General features: G+C 38.1%; 1 protein-coding gene across 1 annotated transcript in view; it reads right to left on the reverse strand.

Annotated features, from left to right (window-relative positions):
* LOC124166445 overlaps positions 1-16,263 on the reverse strand; it is a 34,602-nt gene that overhangs the window by 5,248 nt on the left and 13,091 nt on the right. Inside the window, exons 12-19 of the mRNA XM_046543979.1 lie at positions 15,612-15,828; positions 11,730-11,891; positions 11,024-11,221; positions 10,089-10,219; positions 8,903-9,120; positions 4,804-4,883; positions 3,920-4,034; positions 519-638 (exon numbers count right to left, since the gene is read on the reverse strand). Of these exons, the coding sequence (XP_046399935.1) occupies positions 519-638; positions 3,920-4,034; positions 4,804-4,883; positions 8,903-9,120; positions 10,089-10,219; positions 11,024-11,221; positions 11,730-11,891; positions 15,612-15,828 (1,241 nt within the window). The remainder of the gene's footprint in view (positions 1-518; positions 639-3,919; positions 4,035-4,803; positions 4,884-8,902; positions 9,121-10,088; positions 10,220-11,023; positions 11,222-11,729; positions 11,892-15,611; positions 15,829-16,263) is intronic.

A 16,263-nucleotide genomic window follows, 5' to 3' on the forward strand; every position in this document is an offset into this window, starting at 1 on the left:
TAAAAATTCGACCCTCCTCCACATATCTGCAACATGTGGGAGTCCAATTGCATGCTGCATGCTGGTGTATGATCACCCCCTGCCAAACACCCTAGAGGTGGCTAGTAGGGTATTGTGTAGATGTAGATGAAGGCACCATCAAGCGTCAAAATTAGGTAAATCCAAAATTCTACCTTAACACATTACGTACCGGGGTAAGCTAATGTTTAGTATATAACTTTACCCCATCAAACGTTATGATGCATCAATTCATTATGAATAACGAACAACAACTGAAAACGTACAAACAAATACGTATTGTACGCTTTAAAATTGTTTAGGTTGATGCGCCTAAATGACGACAATCTTCATCAACCGTCCGGAACTTTCGGGAAAAAAATGATGAGAATTCTCGCCATCCGTACGCAACGTGTTAAATCATCAGGTTGTAATAAAGAAGTCTGAAAATTGAAAAATAATTCTAGGAATTTTGGCCCTCATTTGGATTTAAATACTCTATAAAAATTATATTAACTTACCACCGGATTGTTCTAAGCCATCACTATCACTGGGCTCAATGTCAATGATAGTTGGCCTGGTAGGAATAGCAGACCTCAGCTCCTCTGAACTCTTGGGAGCCAAGCCACCATGCATTTCACCTAAGGCAGAACAAAGCATTAAAAAATTTTCATTGTAAGATTTTTCTACCCAGAACAACAAAAATTTCATTGTTAGATTTTTCAACTCAGTTGGCAGGGCAGGGCTGTAGCCGGGGGTAGAGGAGAGGAGGGGGACAGGTTGGGCACCACCCAACCTGGGAGAATTCTTGCTCCACCTGTACAAGTTGAACTGCAAGCATTTCACAATGGTACTCATGGGCCTTTAGGGGGGTCCGGAACCCCCCAGAATATAAAAACACAGTTACTTTGCTTCATAAAAAGAAAACAAAATATTGAAAAATCATGGATTTACAAAGGATTTCTTTGGCAAATGAAGTTTATTTTATTATGAAAAGTTTTAAAATTAGTTAAAACCCTCTACTTAGTAGGTATCTTGTTTTTCAAAAATTTTCCCCCTGATAATGGGCCCCTCCAGACGAAATTCCAGGCTACCCCACTGCCACTGGCCAAAAATCCTGGCTATGGCCCTATGATATGGATTCTTCATTGGTTAAAGCATACTCTATTAATTAGATATACCACAAGTGAGATCTGACCAACAAGAAAGTAAGATACTGTGACAAGGTAATGGTCAGTGTATCCCAGCTTTCTGTAATTGTTCCAGATAAAGATCAAGGCTGAGGATTAGGTAAGGAAATTAATATGCGTATTACAAATAAAAAATTATGGGATAGTTCTATAGGCAGAGTTTGGTTGGCCCCAAGATTTACCAATGCTGGTCACTTCTTCAAGGGAATCAGGTAAAGGAGGGATTTTATATTCATATTTATATGTTATTTGCATCAGTTGGTAGAAGAACAAGGAGAGGAAGGGGGGAGGAGGGTTCAGTTGGTGATGTTGGACAGTGGCGCAGCGAGGGGGGGGTTTTGGGGGTTAAAACCCCCCCCCCACCAGAGCTCAGAGAAATTTTCAAGTGTAATCCATTTTACTAGAGATGGGTCGAATAGCAGATTTCTCAAACTCGAATATCGAATTCGAATATTAAATCATTGCTCGAATATTCGAATACCTCGAATACTAGAATTGCACAAAGCATATTATTTCTTTAAGCTCCCTATTTCTTACTAAGATTCTATTTCCCTTGATGAATGTATGAATAAAAAGGTATACAGTGGAACCTCGATCTATCGTTTTTCAGGGGGGACGACAAAAAAACAATAATTGCGGGAATGTTTGACTAGGTTGCCTATGCAGCAGGAAACCCAGGATTTTGGCGCGTAATTAAGATTTCCTTTAAAGGATTCAAACCGGAATTTAGCTGATTAATGGAATATTTTAATTTTATGGAAACAATTTGGGCTTATAGTTGATTCAACTAACATCTCTTTCAAATATCCTAAGGGGACACACCACCTCGCGAAAAAATGATTGCATGCCATCTCGGCTTTTACACTGCTACGATGGATTTCTGTCTAATGTATATATTCTTATCAACCAAACTCCATTTCTGCGGCACGCCGATCTGATTCTCGGCTTCATCCAACTTCTTATTTTCAACAGGTAGCTCGCTTTACCCTCACTCCTACTGTCAAGTGCTAGCGGACAATCCGAGGCATTTTGCAAAATACAGGTGCTTCTCCACCAGATTTTCTTCAATTATTTTCCGTCCATCTTTGGAAGTTCTCACGAGATAAGCAGATGAATTCGAATTGCTAGCGGGGAGAAACCAAATATCCTGAGAAAATATCCCTTCGACTGTGGCAATAGAGATTCATAGCATAACTCATAAATTGTAACTTGATATATGTTTTCGAAAAAAAATACCGCATCAACTTCTGAGAAGCTCAGCTGCGAGGATATCGAGTTTCGCCAGAATGATAAGTCTCCGTCGTATTTTGACATTGATTTATTTGCGTAAAATGCTTAAATAAACTCAGAAATACATCGTGTTTGGTCTTATTCTATTTGAAATTACGCGAACATTACTAATATTTCAATCCAATAAAGGTGTAGTATCAACTGACGAAAGTCATTGTTAGACACCTTTTGTGCTAATAGATTACTCATGCAGCGGTTGACCTCCGCAGAAATGGGGAACTTCGAAGATGGTAGGAAAAAAAAGGTCAGTGGGGAAGAAAAGGGAGGGCCCGAAACACATTTCTATTGTTCTTGTGTAACTTGGTATTTTTTCGAAGCTAAGCTCTTCATAATACGATCCCTGCACGAGCTGGGACCTTTTGTTTGATTTCGGATAAGAGGAAAGCGTCAGAGTGGGTGAGGCGAGTGCTGAATGGAGGGGGATGGCGGATCGTGGGAAATGCCCTAAGGTTGCTATCCCACGGCACTGAGGTTCTCCTGGTAGGGGGAATCGGGGATTTTCGGATTTTTTCACCCGACCATTTTCGGTTCCCCTCGCCGAACTCTTTTCACCGCTCAAATCCTCGAATTTGATGTAATTCGTCAACTATCAACGACGTGCGTACGACAGTGTATGACGATAAATTCAAAGTATTCGAGGTATTCGAGACTGTATCTTTAGCATAACTATTCGAGACCTCGAATATCGAATACTTTCTAGTATTCGAGGTATTCGAGTATTCGCGGATAGTATTCGCACATCTCTACATTTTACTTAATTGGATTGATATTACTAATAGAATAGTGTAAGGATTGATAAAATATCCCTCAGAAAGCCGTAAAACTCACCATTTTGAACAGTTTATCTTAAAATTCCGCAATTCATAAATCTCGCACCTACTATTTATCCTGGTGGGTATTCCATACCCCCACACACCCCAGTATTAGTTGCACCTAACCCCCCCAGCCTCAATTCCTAGCTGCACCCCTGATGTTGGATGTTGCTTTGTGGGCTTACTTGTAGTCACATGCAGCTTATTGAGACTGGTGTGCCTCTTTTTAACAACTTTAAAGAAAGAAGCCATGCCTCACTAGATCCCCTTAGAATCACAATAAGCGACCAGCATCATTTGGGAAATGATGTGTCCACCCAAACTCTGACACAGACTATCTCAAAAATTTTATTTTGAAATGACAAACAACAGCTAAATTTTTAAGAAAGAATAACTCAATAGAGATCTGAAAATTTTAAATATTTATTGAAAGATTATAAAGAAAATTTTAAGGAAAGTTGCTAGAACTGGAAATACTTTTTAAATCATAAGTTATAACTATAAATGGTAATTCTTATAATTCTCTGCTTAGATATTACAGCAACAATAACAAAACTTAATTTTACCACTTCTCCTGTGATTCAGCAAGATTTTCAACTAATAATTTACTTTATTGATAACATGACGTACCATTGTGATGGCATCTTGCAGCAGCTGCAGCTGCCAATGCTGCTGCGGCATCTGCCTCCAGGCTTCCATCACCAATCACAAGGAGGTGGAGAGGATCCTCTGCATGAATCCACGGCTGTCATGAGATTAAATCATATTCTCTCAGTTTTTTAGATAGATTAAAACAATTAATTCAAATATGCTTGGCCTCAACCGCAATTGTATTGAAAATCTTTCAAAAATCTATGAATAAGTGCGAAAAAAAAACAAGTTTTTCTTAGAGAATAATGATATAAAACATCACAAACATGAAATAGGATTTTTCTTTTAATTATATAGCCAGCTGGCTAATTTTCACATATATCTTTATATTCCCGTACAAGTTATTGCATAATAGGAAACTTGCCGATCTATTCAGCTTGCCTGGACTATATCTGTCAAAATGCCTCATTGGGGCACTAGATGCAAAGAAAAACGTGGACGTGTGCTCTACGTTGACAAACACCAACCAACATGAAAACATAATGGCTTTAGAGGTCAAATTGGAAGGTCAACTTATCAATGGAAAAGGGTATCAACGAGCATATGTATTGAGGTATTTTAGCTAAGTTTCAAATACATATTTTTCCTTAAAAATATGCACAAGGAAAATGAAAATTTTTATAAATTTGTAAATCACATGCTGAAATGTTTCACTTTGAGCAAAAATTCTTACAGAAAATATTATATGACTGAGAAAAAAATCAGGTCCATACAGCATCAATGCAGATTGGCAACTTTTTGCAAGTATTAACTTCATATATGAATTATAATTACCATGCAGTAACTTTGAATTATTATAGCCAAACTCATACCATGATAACTTTCAGTCTGAAAATTTAGCATTAACTTCATCACTTGCTTACATCTTTGGAATTCTTTTGACCATCCATACTCCAGGGGAAGGTAGCACTTCTCTCATTGATTTTTAATGGTTGTGACTTTCCTGTAACAAGTTTTAAAATTAGTCAACAAAAGGCAGTACACACATTTTTCTTTAACCATTATTAACTGTGACTGCATGCTGTATTGAAATAAGAATAAAAAAATGTCCAACCTCATCTGAAGCATATTTTGAATTTTAATCTCCTCAGGCTCTCCGAAATCGCCTTTCATTTCTCCTGTACATAGTCTGAATGTTATGTTTTTATTAGAGATGTGCGAATAGTATCCGCGAATACTCGAATACCAGAAAGTATTCGATATTCGAGATCTCGAATAGTTATGCCAAAGGTGCCGTCTCGAATACCTCGAATACTTTGAATTTCGCGTCATACACTGTCGCTCGCTCGTCGTTGGTAGTTGGCTCGGAAAAGGAGAACTTTAGTAGTTTAGTGCATGCAGCGCCGTTTTAGGCAACCTTACGAACTATATCAAATTCGCGGGTTAGAGCCGTTAGAGCGGTGAAAAGAGTTCGACGTGGGGAACCGAAATTGATCGGGTGAAAAAAATCCGAAAATCCCAGGTGTCCCCCATCACGAGAACCTCAGTGCCGTGGGACAGTGACATTGGCGCATTTCCCACGATCCGCTATCCCCGTCCATTCAGCGTTCGCCCCACCCCCTCCGACGATTTCCTCTTCTCCGAAATCAAACAAAAGGTCCCGACTCGAGCAGGGATCGTATTACGAAGACCTCAGCTTCGAAAAAAATATCAAGTTACCGGAAAATAATAGAATCGCGTTTCACCCTTCACTCTTTCTCCCCCACTGACCATTTTCCCGCATTCGTCTTTTGATAAAAATAAGACGAGGTGTTTACCATGTCTCCTTTGCGGCTAATAACGACAGGCAATTATTTTGAATCTTCCCCAGGAGATGAAACTACCACAAGGAGGAACTCAGTGCCGTGGGATGGTGACATTGGCGCATTTCCCACGATCTCCACTATCCCCCTCCCTTCAGCACACACCCAGCCTCACCCACTCTGACGATTTTCTCTTCTCCGATATCAAACAAAAGATCAGACCTCGCGCAGGGATCGTATTACGAAGACCTTAGCTTCGAAAAAAATATCAAGTTGCGCGAGAAAAATAATAACGTGTCTCGCACCCACCCCCTTTTCTCACCCGCTGACCTTTTTCTACCTACCTGCTTCGAATTTCCCCCTTACTGGAGGTCAACTGCTGCATGAGTCATCTACTAGCCCGAAAGGTGTCTATCAATGACTTTCGGCAATTGATATTACACTTTTATTGGATTGAAATATTAGTAATATGCGCGTAATTTAAGAAAGAATAAGACCAAACACGACATATTTATGACTTTATTTAAGCATTTTACGCAGGAAAATAAATGCCGGAAAGACGAAGAAATACGACGGGGGCTTAGCATTTTGGCGTAATGCTCATATAGGGTGCTTTCCTTTTATTTTTTTATTGCCTAAATCGAAATATTAATACTCCTGAAGTACGTATTTAACGCTTTTAGATTTTTATAGGACGATATCTATTTTTCGCGATTAAATTAAAAGTGAAAATTTTCCATCGTGCGAAAACGCGACGCGTTAGTGGGAATGATGGGGAAAGGTCCGTGTGACGCATTTCTGGTTCCCCCTCCCACCTTGTGAGGTGACCTTGGGCGAGGCTCTTAGCGCTGATACCTTACCAAACCTTACCTTATCAAACGAAGAAAACTTTCCGACCTTAGCCAGTTTTAATAAGTGATTACTAAGACATGTTTCCCTGAGCTGTGTGCCTCATGCATGCATTAGTAACGTCAGACGATGTAAAACTCCTATCCTTTCGTGTAGAAACTAGGTACCTGTGATGTCACATGGAGTGGCATCACATGGGTGCCAATCTGGCCTTTTTCAAATGAGGATAAAATTGACCATTGCCATTGGTCTAGACCGGTATTTCTAGAACCAAATAATTTGTATATAATGAATACACCAATGGTAGGTAACGAATCACAATCTATGCCTTTCATTTTCTATGATGAAGGAAACTACCCTATTGTTTACATAAAAGTAAAATATTCCATTAATCAGCTAAATTCCTGTTTGAATCCCTTAAAGGCAATCACAATTACTCACCAAAATCTTGGGTTTCCTGCTGCATAGGCGACCTAGTCAAACATTCTCACATTCATAGTTTAGTATTCGAGGTATTCGAAATTCGAGGTATTCGAATATTCGAGCAATGATTTGATATTCGAATTCGATATTCGAATTCGAGAAATCTACTATTCGACCCATCCCTAGTTTTTATGAATTTTTTAAATGACAAATCTCTGCCAATTGGTATAAAATGAGTTCATGAATAATGTCCCAACATGCCACCAATGACACTCTGATCCAATTGCTCGTGATTGTAGCAAGCATAATCAATACTCATGCTTCATTATTTAACCATAAGTAGACTTACTTAGCTCTACAATCAAATTAATAAATTGTCAATACCCTTAGTTCCCAATATCCTTAGTCATAAAATGGTGATCTTAGTAGATAAGAGTAGATATCATTGGTCAGAAACCGTTGATAATATGGTCAACCATGTTTGGTACATTCAATTTAAGCAAAAATTAATTTTCACTTCACAATTTGAAATTGATTGCCAGCAAGGCTATGCAGGCATATACAGTAATAATTTTTTATGCTTGCATGATGTAGTCATTTAATTAATAATGAATATATTCATAACATCACCTACGCATCTAGCACATTATAAATTATAAGTCATTGAGAAAAGTTGAAAGGAAGAATTAAGGAAGGCACTTATCAAGTAAGCTTGTAATGGGTTTCTTATGGCCAGGCCGACAAACATCCAGCATAATGACAAAATGGATGCCAAACTATCATCACTTCCATAGATGTTGTTTTTATTCCATCGTTTTAGAGTATTCATTAAAAAAATTTTTCCATTCTTGGCATGTCTATAGTATGAGTAGAAATAACATCATACGGCCATACTTTGAAAATCATTCACATTTATGAAATGATGGCAAAATGATGGTTGTAAGAAAAACACATAATTTCACAAGAATAGCAACGTAGAATAATATAAAAACGCCGGAAGGAATCTCTAATATATATATATTGTATTCATCGGGTTATCAGACCATAAAATTAAATTCATAAAGGATAGATTGTGTGGACCTTCAATAATTTCAGTTTTTTCATTCACGCACCAGCTAAGTTTTCCTGAATAATTGGATTTTAAAATGGTAACTATTTGCCTTTGCCTTTCACATTCATCAGCTGCCGTGGTGTAATAGTTAGTGTGTTGAGCTGTGGATCACTTGGTCATACATTCGGTTCTCCCTGGTGTTAATTTTTACTTTCCACCACAAGGATAAAGTACTTGTATTATGCTTTATATCTTCAACAGCCACTCGCTTGCTGTGGTTAATTTTTTTCTATTTACGTGAAAATCTGTTATCAGTTGTTAAGCTCTTATTATAAAGACTCGCTGAATTTCACTGGTAGGCTTTAAATTCATGTCGGGATGAGCATTTAAGCATATGTAGTATGCTGTTCAGCCACCTCTGGCACTCCAACAGAAGCAACTTACATTGTCTGAGGATATTTGACGGCATTCCTTACCTATTCTTCCATAAAATCTTACCCTTGCCTTACATAATCCCCTTAGCTTAAGACAAGCTGCTTATCATTTTTTTCCGTAAGAAAACCATAAGAAACGGATAACTCTCTTACTTTGTGCTATCTGGGTAAGAACATTCCACTATAAGGAAGTGACTGATGAACAAATGGAACTGCCTATCTTTGGAGGAAAGCAAAATTAGACAAAAGCTATTTTTATTAATTATTTATAAAGGTTGAAATTTTATTAGATAAACAATTCATAGCAAAAGAAAAAAGAAATCAAAGAAGACAGGATAATGAATTAATAGAATTTCCCATACTTCACCTATTTCAGCCTGCATGTTATTCAACTACCTCCATCACTGTATATGTACTAGCATAGATAATCCATAACGCAACAATATAGAAATGTTAAACCAACCTGGTTTGCTCTGATCTGTACATGGAGCATTTGAGGGAGCAGGACTAGTAGCTGCATAATCAGGGGGTGGATCTGGTAGGCCAGCTGCAGCTCCCTTAAGGTCAATATCATGAGCAAATGCAATTTGGTCAAGTGCTGCAGTCAATGCATCTGTAGCTGTTGGTCCACTTGGAGGCCCTTCACCATTGCCATCTGTATCTCCATCAACTGCAGTCATTCTGCATTGATATTATGGATAACTTCTGTATAATGTTTGCACAATGCATGGATACCAACATCATTGAAAAATTTGACGTGACGATTGAATTGTTATCAATTCAATCTTATTAAATATTCACAAAGGCATTTATGTATGTTCTCGAACATAACATAGTTTAGTAGTTTCACAAGCAATAAAAATTGGCATTTCCCAGGAATTCCTTAGCAATATATGCTTGTGGCGCACCATTTGCCACACCAAGATGTTGGACCGTTCACGTTTGACTTTCAGCCAGACGGCCTGCGTTCAAATCTCGGTACCGGCCTGTATTTTTTTTTCTGTCTCTTTCCAGACAAATTCTAGAATATTTGAGGAAGTTCTGGCATGGCATTCAAGAGAGTTTGCCACCAATATATAAGCAAGCCATCTCGGCTACCAAATCAGTACGTCTGTATTATGAAGTGGTATTAAACGCTCCTCTAAAGCAACTTCAAAAGGATTTCATTCGAGCATAGTAATCGCTACATACTTATACACCCGACAAAAGATGGAGAATTGGATTAAAAGGGGAAGGACCAGAATGGAACTTAATAAAGAACACCATTGTCAGTGGGTTACCTTTAAAAAAATTTTCACAAACTGATAAATGATGCTGACTAGCAGATGTCCAGAGAAATGAATTACTATTTACATATAATTTCTTATAAACCATAGGAGTACCAAAGTAATCTCATCATCTGGATAAATTTATGATATGCACTAAAGTCAAGGTATCCCTTGACTGGGTTAAGGAGAAAGATTGCTCAAACTTCAACCAAAGAAAGAGTCAAACCTCTCCTGTCACCTCTTTATAAAAGAGATAAAAGTGAAAAGAAAGATATAAAATCAATTCCCAATAAGAGATTTCCAATATTTTCTCATACTTCCAAAGAGTCATGAATTAGTATTAATATTTTAGGTACAGCAGAGAACAAGAGCAGCACTCACCCCAGAGCAGCAGATATGAGGTTGGCATGAGTCGGAGTTGAAATTGATGCTCTACCCCACATAATTCTTCTAAGCTGTTCTCCTGTCATTCCTCTCTTACGGAGTTCATTGATTGTTACCTTCCCAACTCTCTGAAAAAATGAATATATTATAGGCAGAGGAATGCACTATATTCCTTACAAATCAATTGACATTATGGAGAGAGAGAGAGAGAGAGAAGGAAAAGCATATTGTATTGGCATATCCAAAAGTTGCACCAGATGGGATGAATATTTCAAAATTTGGCAGTATAATACTTTAAACATCACTAATTGGCACTAGGGTATTTAAACCTACAACCAATAGCATGCTAGCTTAAACAGGTTCATTGCTTGTAACAGATGTCACATTGCCTTTATCTTGCAATTTACATCACTTGCATGAGATAATCAACTCAGTTGAAGGTTTCCATCCAACAACATCAATTAATGCTTCATAGGCATTATACAAACAATTGATTAACTGATACAGTGCACGAACACACTTTCTTCCCAAGACAAGGTATCCTTTTTCATGCTTTTTTCATGAAATAATTAATCCTATAGAAACAAAATTTTTAAGCCCTCAATTTAAAAAAATACATATTTCATTGGGTCACAAACATGCTGACTGCATACCATGGCTATGAATATGGTCTTAACATTCCCTAAGCAGCCGAGCACTACTTTGATGTACTGAATTACTTTCATTGTCAATGATGTGATGCAAATTGCATTTGGAACAAAATAACTAATACCAAATGATATTTTCCATTATTTGTAAGACACTAACAAAAAATCTGCATACTTAGATAATTCACCGCCTTAAAAACCAGCAAATTGATGATGAGATAAGTGATAATAACACAATGAATTCCATTTTAACATAAAATAAGCACAGATTAATACAATAATTACCTTCCAATTGCACACAGCCCCTTTTCGCTGCTTAGCTCGCGTTTTGCTTTTGCTTTTAATTACCATTACCCCTCGTTGCTCAGTAGTGTTAGGGTCATCTCCACTACCTGGGCCCAGCTGAATGCTATACTCTTGCAAGTAATGGTGAGCATCAGCTTGACTCACTGCCCTCTCCAGGGTTACCACAATTTTGGCCCACTAAAATGAATCATTTTTTTTCATGACACACTGGTATCCGGATTCAAAACTACACAATTTCTGTGATAACACATTAAAAAATCAGATATTCAAGTGCAACTTATTTTGCTATTTTACAAAGTAACAAGCGAGGGTAATTGAATGGAAAAAATTATGTATATCGATTGGGCAGTCTTGTAACCATTTTCAATTGCTTCATAAAAAGGGAATGTTAAAAAAAAGAAGCTTACAGCTGCATTTTTGCACAATGGTTGTCCGCAAACTGTAGGTGGGTTATTATGAGGCCAGCACATTTGACCAAGAGAGGTGTTCAATTACCAGGGCTCCCCTCTGACAAGTCCCCCTCCATCATTTAATTTAATTTTGTAATCCATACTTATATATACACTCTCTTATACAAGTTGAGATTATTGCAACAATATGGATTGGGTAACTGCAAACTCAGACCATGCTTAAACACTGTCATAAACTGATAAAAAACAAGCTTCAACATTCATACAGTACATACCTGTTTCATCCATTCTTTTTCACTCTGCTCAATCACATGTGCATATGTATTCCCCATCATAGCAATCAACATGTTGAGAAGTAGTATAGGCACCAGAACCATAAAAACCGTAAACACAGTTTTGGACAATGTAGGATATAATGTGTAACTCAGCTCAGAGTACTAAAAGTAAAGCAAGTATTAGCTGTATCTTGTCAAAGTTGGCTAAAATACAAAACAACTTCAACACTAAGGACATGCAATGCAAACAGACATGGGCAGTATTTTTGCTGTTCATAATTAATGATTAAAATTAAGTGTCTTACAATTAAATTACGAGTCATTTTATTTTAAGGATTTTTTTGAGATACATGTTGCCTCTTTAATGAAAAAATTTCATTTTTCCAAACTTCAAAGTCATGTGTCATAATAAAGCAACAATATTGTAGGCATTCAAAAACACACCACCACCAACATATGTAGGTACTACACATCAAGCTAATGTTAGTATGTACATATATTAAAAATTGTCTAAGTTGACAGAATTTTGTGATTTTTAAAGAAAATTTTTTGTTATCTATATTATAGTCCCAATTAAACTTTAAACTGTTTTCTTACTTATCAGAGCAGGAAATAATAAATCACACCAAAATAAACAAAATTTCAACATTTGAGTCTTCTTATAGCCCATTCGATAAACATTTAAATTCGAACAACATTCCCCCAGCTCTCAAGAATTGCCATTTTTTATTGATTCTAACTTAATGAAATATTAGCTCACAAAGTTAAAATAGGTCAATTAGTAAATTATACATGTGTGTATACAACAAATATTATTTTGAGAAATATCCCCAATGAGGACCCAATATTTTTCATATGGGCCTACATGAATTTGAATGGAATGGCTCTAAAAAATTTTTCAAGCCTCCTCTGCTTTCATCATATGGATTCAGCAGACTGGTTTTCGGGGTTACTACCGCGTAGATTCATCTCTGCAGACGACAGTTTTGCCGGCATTGCAGCAGGCTTCTTCAGGTCAATGAAGTGGAGATCCGTGGTATCGCCCGTCTCTTATACACCCCGTAGGAGGCTGGTGTCTTCTCATTGGCTGGTTAAGGAGGCCGGGTGGCTTCTCATTGGTTAGATAATAAGCTCCCAGCTGTGGCTTTAATCTCCCAGCTCTGTCCTGTCTCTCCGTGTTCACTCTTGAGGACTCTTCTCCATGTGTTAGGGAGCTGGTATCCGTCCTCACTATTGAGGTTGTTCGGTGTCTTCATAATCTCTATAGCTTCCCTAATCGGAGGAGGCGGATCGGAGGGAAGTATCTCTTTTCATTGGCAATGACTTTTGCATTGTCATGGTCGGGATTGTGATTCGGCCCACTCCAAGAGTGCTCAGCTATGGCCGAGAGGCGTAGTTGTTGGTTCCGTTGGTTGGCTCTTTGGTGTTCTTGGAGTCCTTGACCTTGAGGGGTCTGCAAGTTTGTCTGATGTATGCTCTGCCACAGGTGCAATTGACTTGGTACACACCACAATGGTTTTCTGCAGGGACTTTATCCTTGGCTTTGCTTAGGAAGCTGGATGTTTTTGCAGGACAGGTGAATCTTGTCACTATGCCATGCTTCGAGAGCACATGGGCTATCTTTTCACTCGTCCCTCCAATGTACGGTAGGAAGGCAAAAGCTGTAGGTTTTTCCGTATCTCCAAGAGCAGGTTCTACGGTCCTTTTTAGGGCCTCGTCAATCTTCTTTTCCTCTTTGAGGATGACGTTTTTGTTGTATCCGTTGCCCTGTAGTGCCTTGCGTACGTGTTTCTTCTCATTCTCCAGGGAGGAGGCATCCGATAATGTTATGGCTCTTCTTAGCAGGATTCTTACTACTGACATCTTCTGTTGGTTGTGATGATGCGACAAAGCGTTTAGGTAGCGATCCGTGTGAGTCTTCTTCCGGAACACAGCGTGACCCAGTGTGCCGTTATTCCTCCTTTCAACCAGGGCATCTAAAAAGGGAAGACATCTATTTTCTTCTGTTTCCATCGTGAACTTGATGGAGTTATTCGATGCACCTAAACCCCCCCCCCCCCCCCCGAGCCTTAATTCTTAGCTGCGCCCCTGATCGGGAGTATGCTGTATTTACTTTCCCAAGAACTGAAATGCAATCACACAGCATTGAAGGTGTATATTGGGTTATCAAATGACAACAGGTAGACCTTACATGCATGTACAGTAAAACCTCAACGTAAAAAATTTGATGGGACGGTGAAGATGGCAACTTTGTGGTAAGAGTTTTAGCCAACAGAGATGCTGTTCAAGTTGCGTTGTCACAGGATGGCTTTAGATTGAAGAAGTGAGTCAAAAATATGGCATATGCAGTATAGTCCTGCAGGGAGGTATTTTGAAGGGACAAGAAATTATCCTCATAACATATAAAGCCCCAAGTGTGACTGATTCACTCACTCACTGATGGATACATTTTCCTAACTATGTATGAGGTTAGTTCAATAAGTAATGCAACACATTTATTTTAATGGCCAATTTTGGTTGAAAAAACTTGGAATTTCTTGTGGAACATTTTCAAACATTTCTGCTTTGTCGCCTGAAGTTGCATTGACATTACGTGAGCGTGTTTTCGGGGCCGGCTTTACCGTAAGGCAAATTAGGAACATGCCTAGGGGTGTCGAAGTCCAAGGGGCACTTTCTGTTAGGCAATCAGCAATGATCTGTACTGGAGCTGCCTCGAAGGGCACTGCCATCAGCAGACTTATTATGTGGGTTCTGTCTGCCCGCAGGTGCCCTCTTTGATAGGGCTTTAAATGTGCTAAGTTAGGATTATAGCAAAACTTGAACTGCGATGCCATAAATAATGAATTTGCAGAAAATAGGACAAGAAGGAACTTTTGAAGTAGTTCTCTTGGTGCTTGAGGCAGGGCCCGTTATGTCTTCATTCAGGTTTTTAATCTGCACTTTAATTTCTCTAGAAGATATTGCAGAAAGATATGGAGTTGGCCGTAATTGTATTCTAGAGGCTTTTTTCAATTGAAAATGTAGTTCGTACCACTGCTCTTCATGCATTTTAAAATTAGTTAATTTATCCGACACCATGAGTACTCAGAGGATCTCAACCTCTGTTGATTATTTAGATAGGGGGAGGATTGGCATTTTATTTTATGTGTTTTTTTTTATTTCAATTAATCCCTGGAATCTAGAGAAGTCTTCAAACCTAAATTTCTATGGGTCACCACACACACACACTACGAGTGTATGCAACCTGAGTGACAAATTAAGGAAATACACACTCATTTTTCAACAATGCCACAGGTTAGGAATTTTGCTCTTAAACTATAAATCCAATTTTCTTCATGGAAAATAATGAATACTCCTACATTCCTCCTCGTCCCCCACAAAATAATTTCCAAGCTGTTTTCATAAAATTTCACTACATGGAAGTTGTCGTGAAGGGTTTTCACTAAATTATTAGTAAGATGCCAAGATCCGAGTTTGAGAGGAAATTAAAATACATCATGATAACCACACCCTAGGTGATAAACACTTTACTTCATTCAGTGGCGCAGCAAGGGGGGGGTTTTGGGGGATGAAACCCCCTCCCAGAGCTGAGAGAAATTTTTAAGTTTAATCCATTTTACTTAATTGGACTGATATTACTAATATAACAGAGTAAGTATTAATAAAATATCCCTCAGAAAGTCGTGAAGCTCACCATTTTGAACCATTTATCTTAAAATTCCGCAATTTATTAAGCTTGCACCTACTGTTTATCCTGGTGGGTATTCCATACCCCCACGCACCCCAGTATTAGTTGCACCTAACCCCTCCCCCCAGCCTTAATTACTAGCTGCACCCCAGACTTCATTATCTTTAAGTAATCAGCATAACTTATAGGCTTACATTGTAATCTCCAAGAGTTATTTGAAATAGTGCCATCCAAGTTGATGGATATGAACCATAGAGGGAAGTTTTTGCTGCTGGAGAGCCCTTGTACAAGAAGAAGAATGACTGAGAAAAGCCAAAAAGCATCACAGAATAAATGATGCCAAAGGTAAGCATGTCACCAGTGATCATGCTATAAATCATTGTCACAAAGGGGCCAGTTAGCCTCACGGCTCTGAAATCAAAGCAAAAAAAAAAGATTAGTTAAGGCTGGAGAACGTAAAAGGTAGTCGATTGAGAGATTTAGAGTAACCCACATATGAACTTCATTATTTACTAAACTGACAAATACTAAAATGCAAATAAATTTCATAGATATCAACTATAAATAAACTGACAGAATTCCAAAAGTGAAATGTTGGTAGAGGCTCTTATGAAATGAAAATTTACAGGCAAGATTGATAAATTATTGATGGCAATGCAAAATATTAAAGAGCAATTGGCCTGCTATAACAAGTATTTTCGACAACATATTCATTAACATACTCATATACTGCTGCCACCATCATTTTCTCATGAAAATATTTACGTGAAGGCACAAATATTTGAGTTATCTATGCTCTGCTCTCCATTTCCAGCCTCTCACGTTCAACATTCTTACAATTTTTCC

Source organism: Ischnura elegans, chromosome 1, assembly GCF_921293095.1.
Source record: "Ischnura elegans chromosome 1, ioIscEleg1.1, whole genome shotgun sequence".
Taxonomy (NCBI): domain Eukaryota; kingdom Metazoa; phylum Arthropoda; class Insecta; order Odonata; family Coenagrionidae; genus Ischnura; species Ischnura elegans.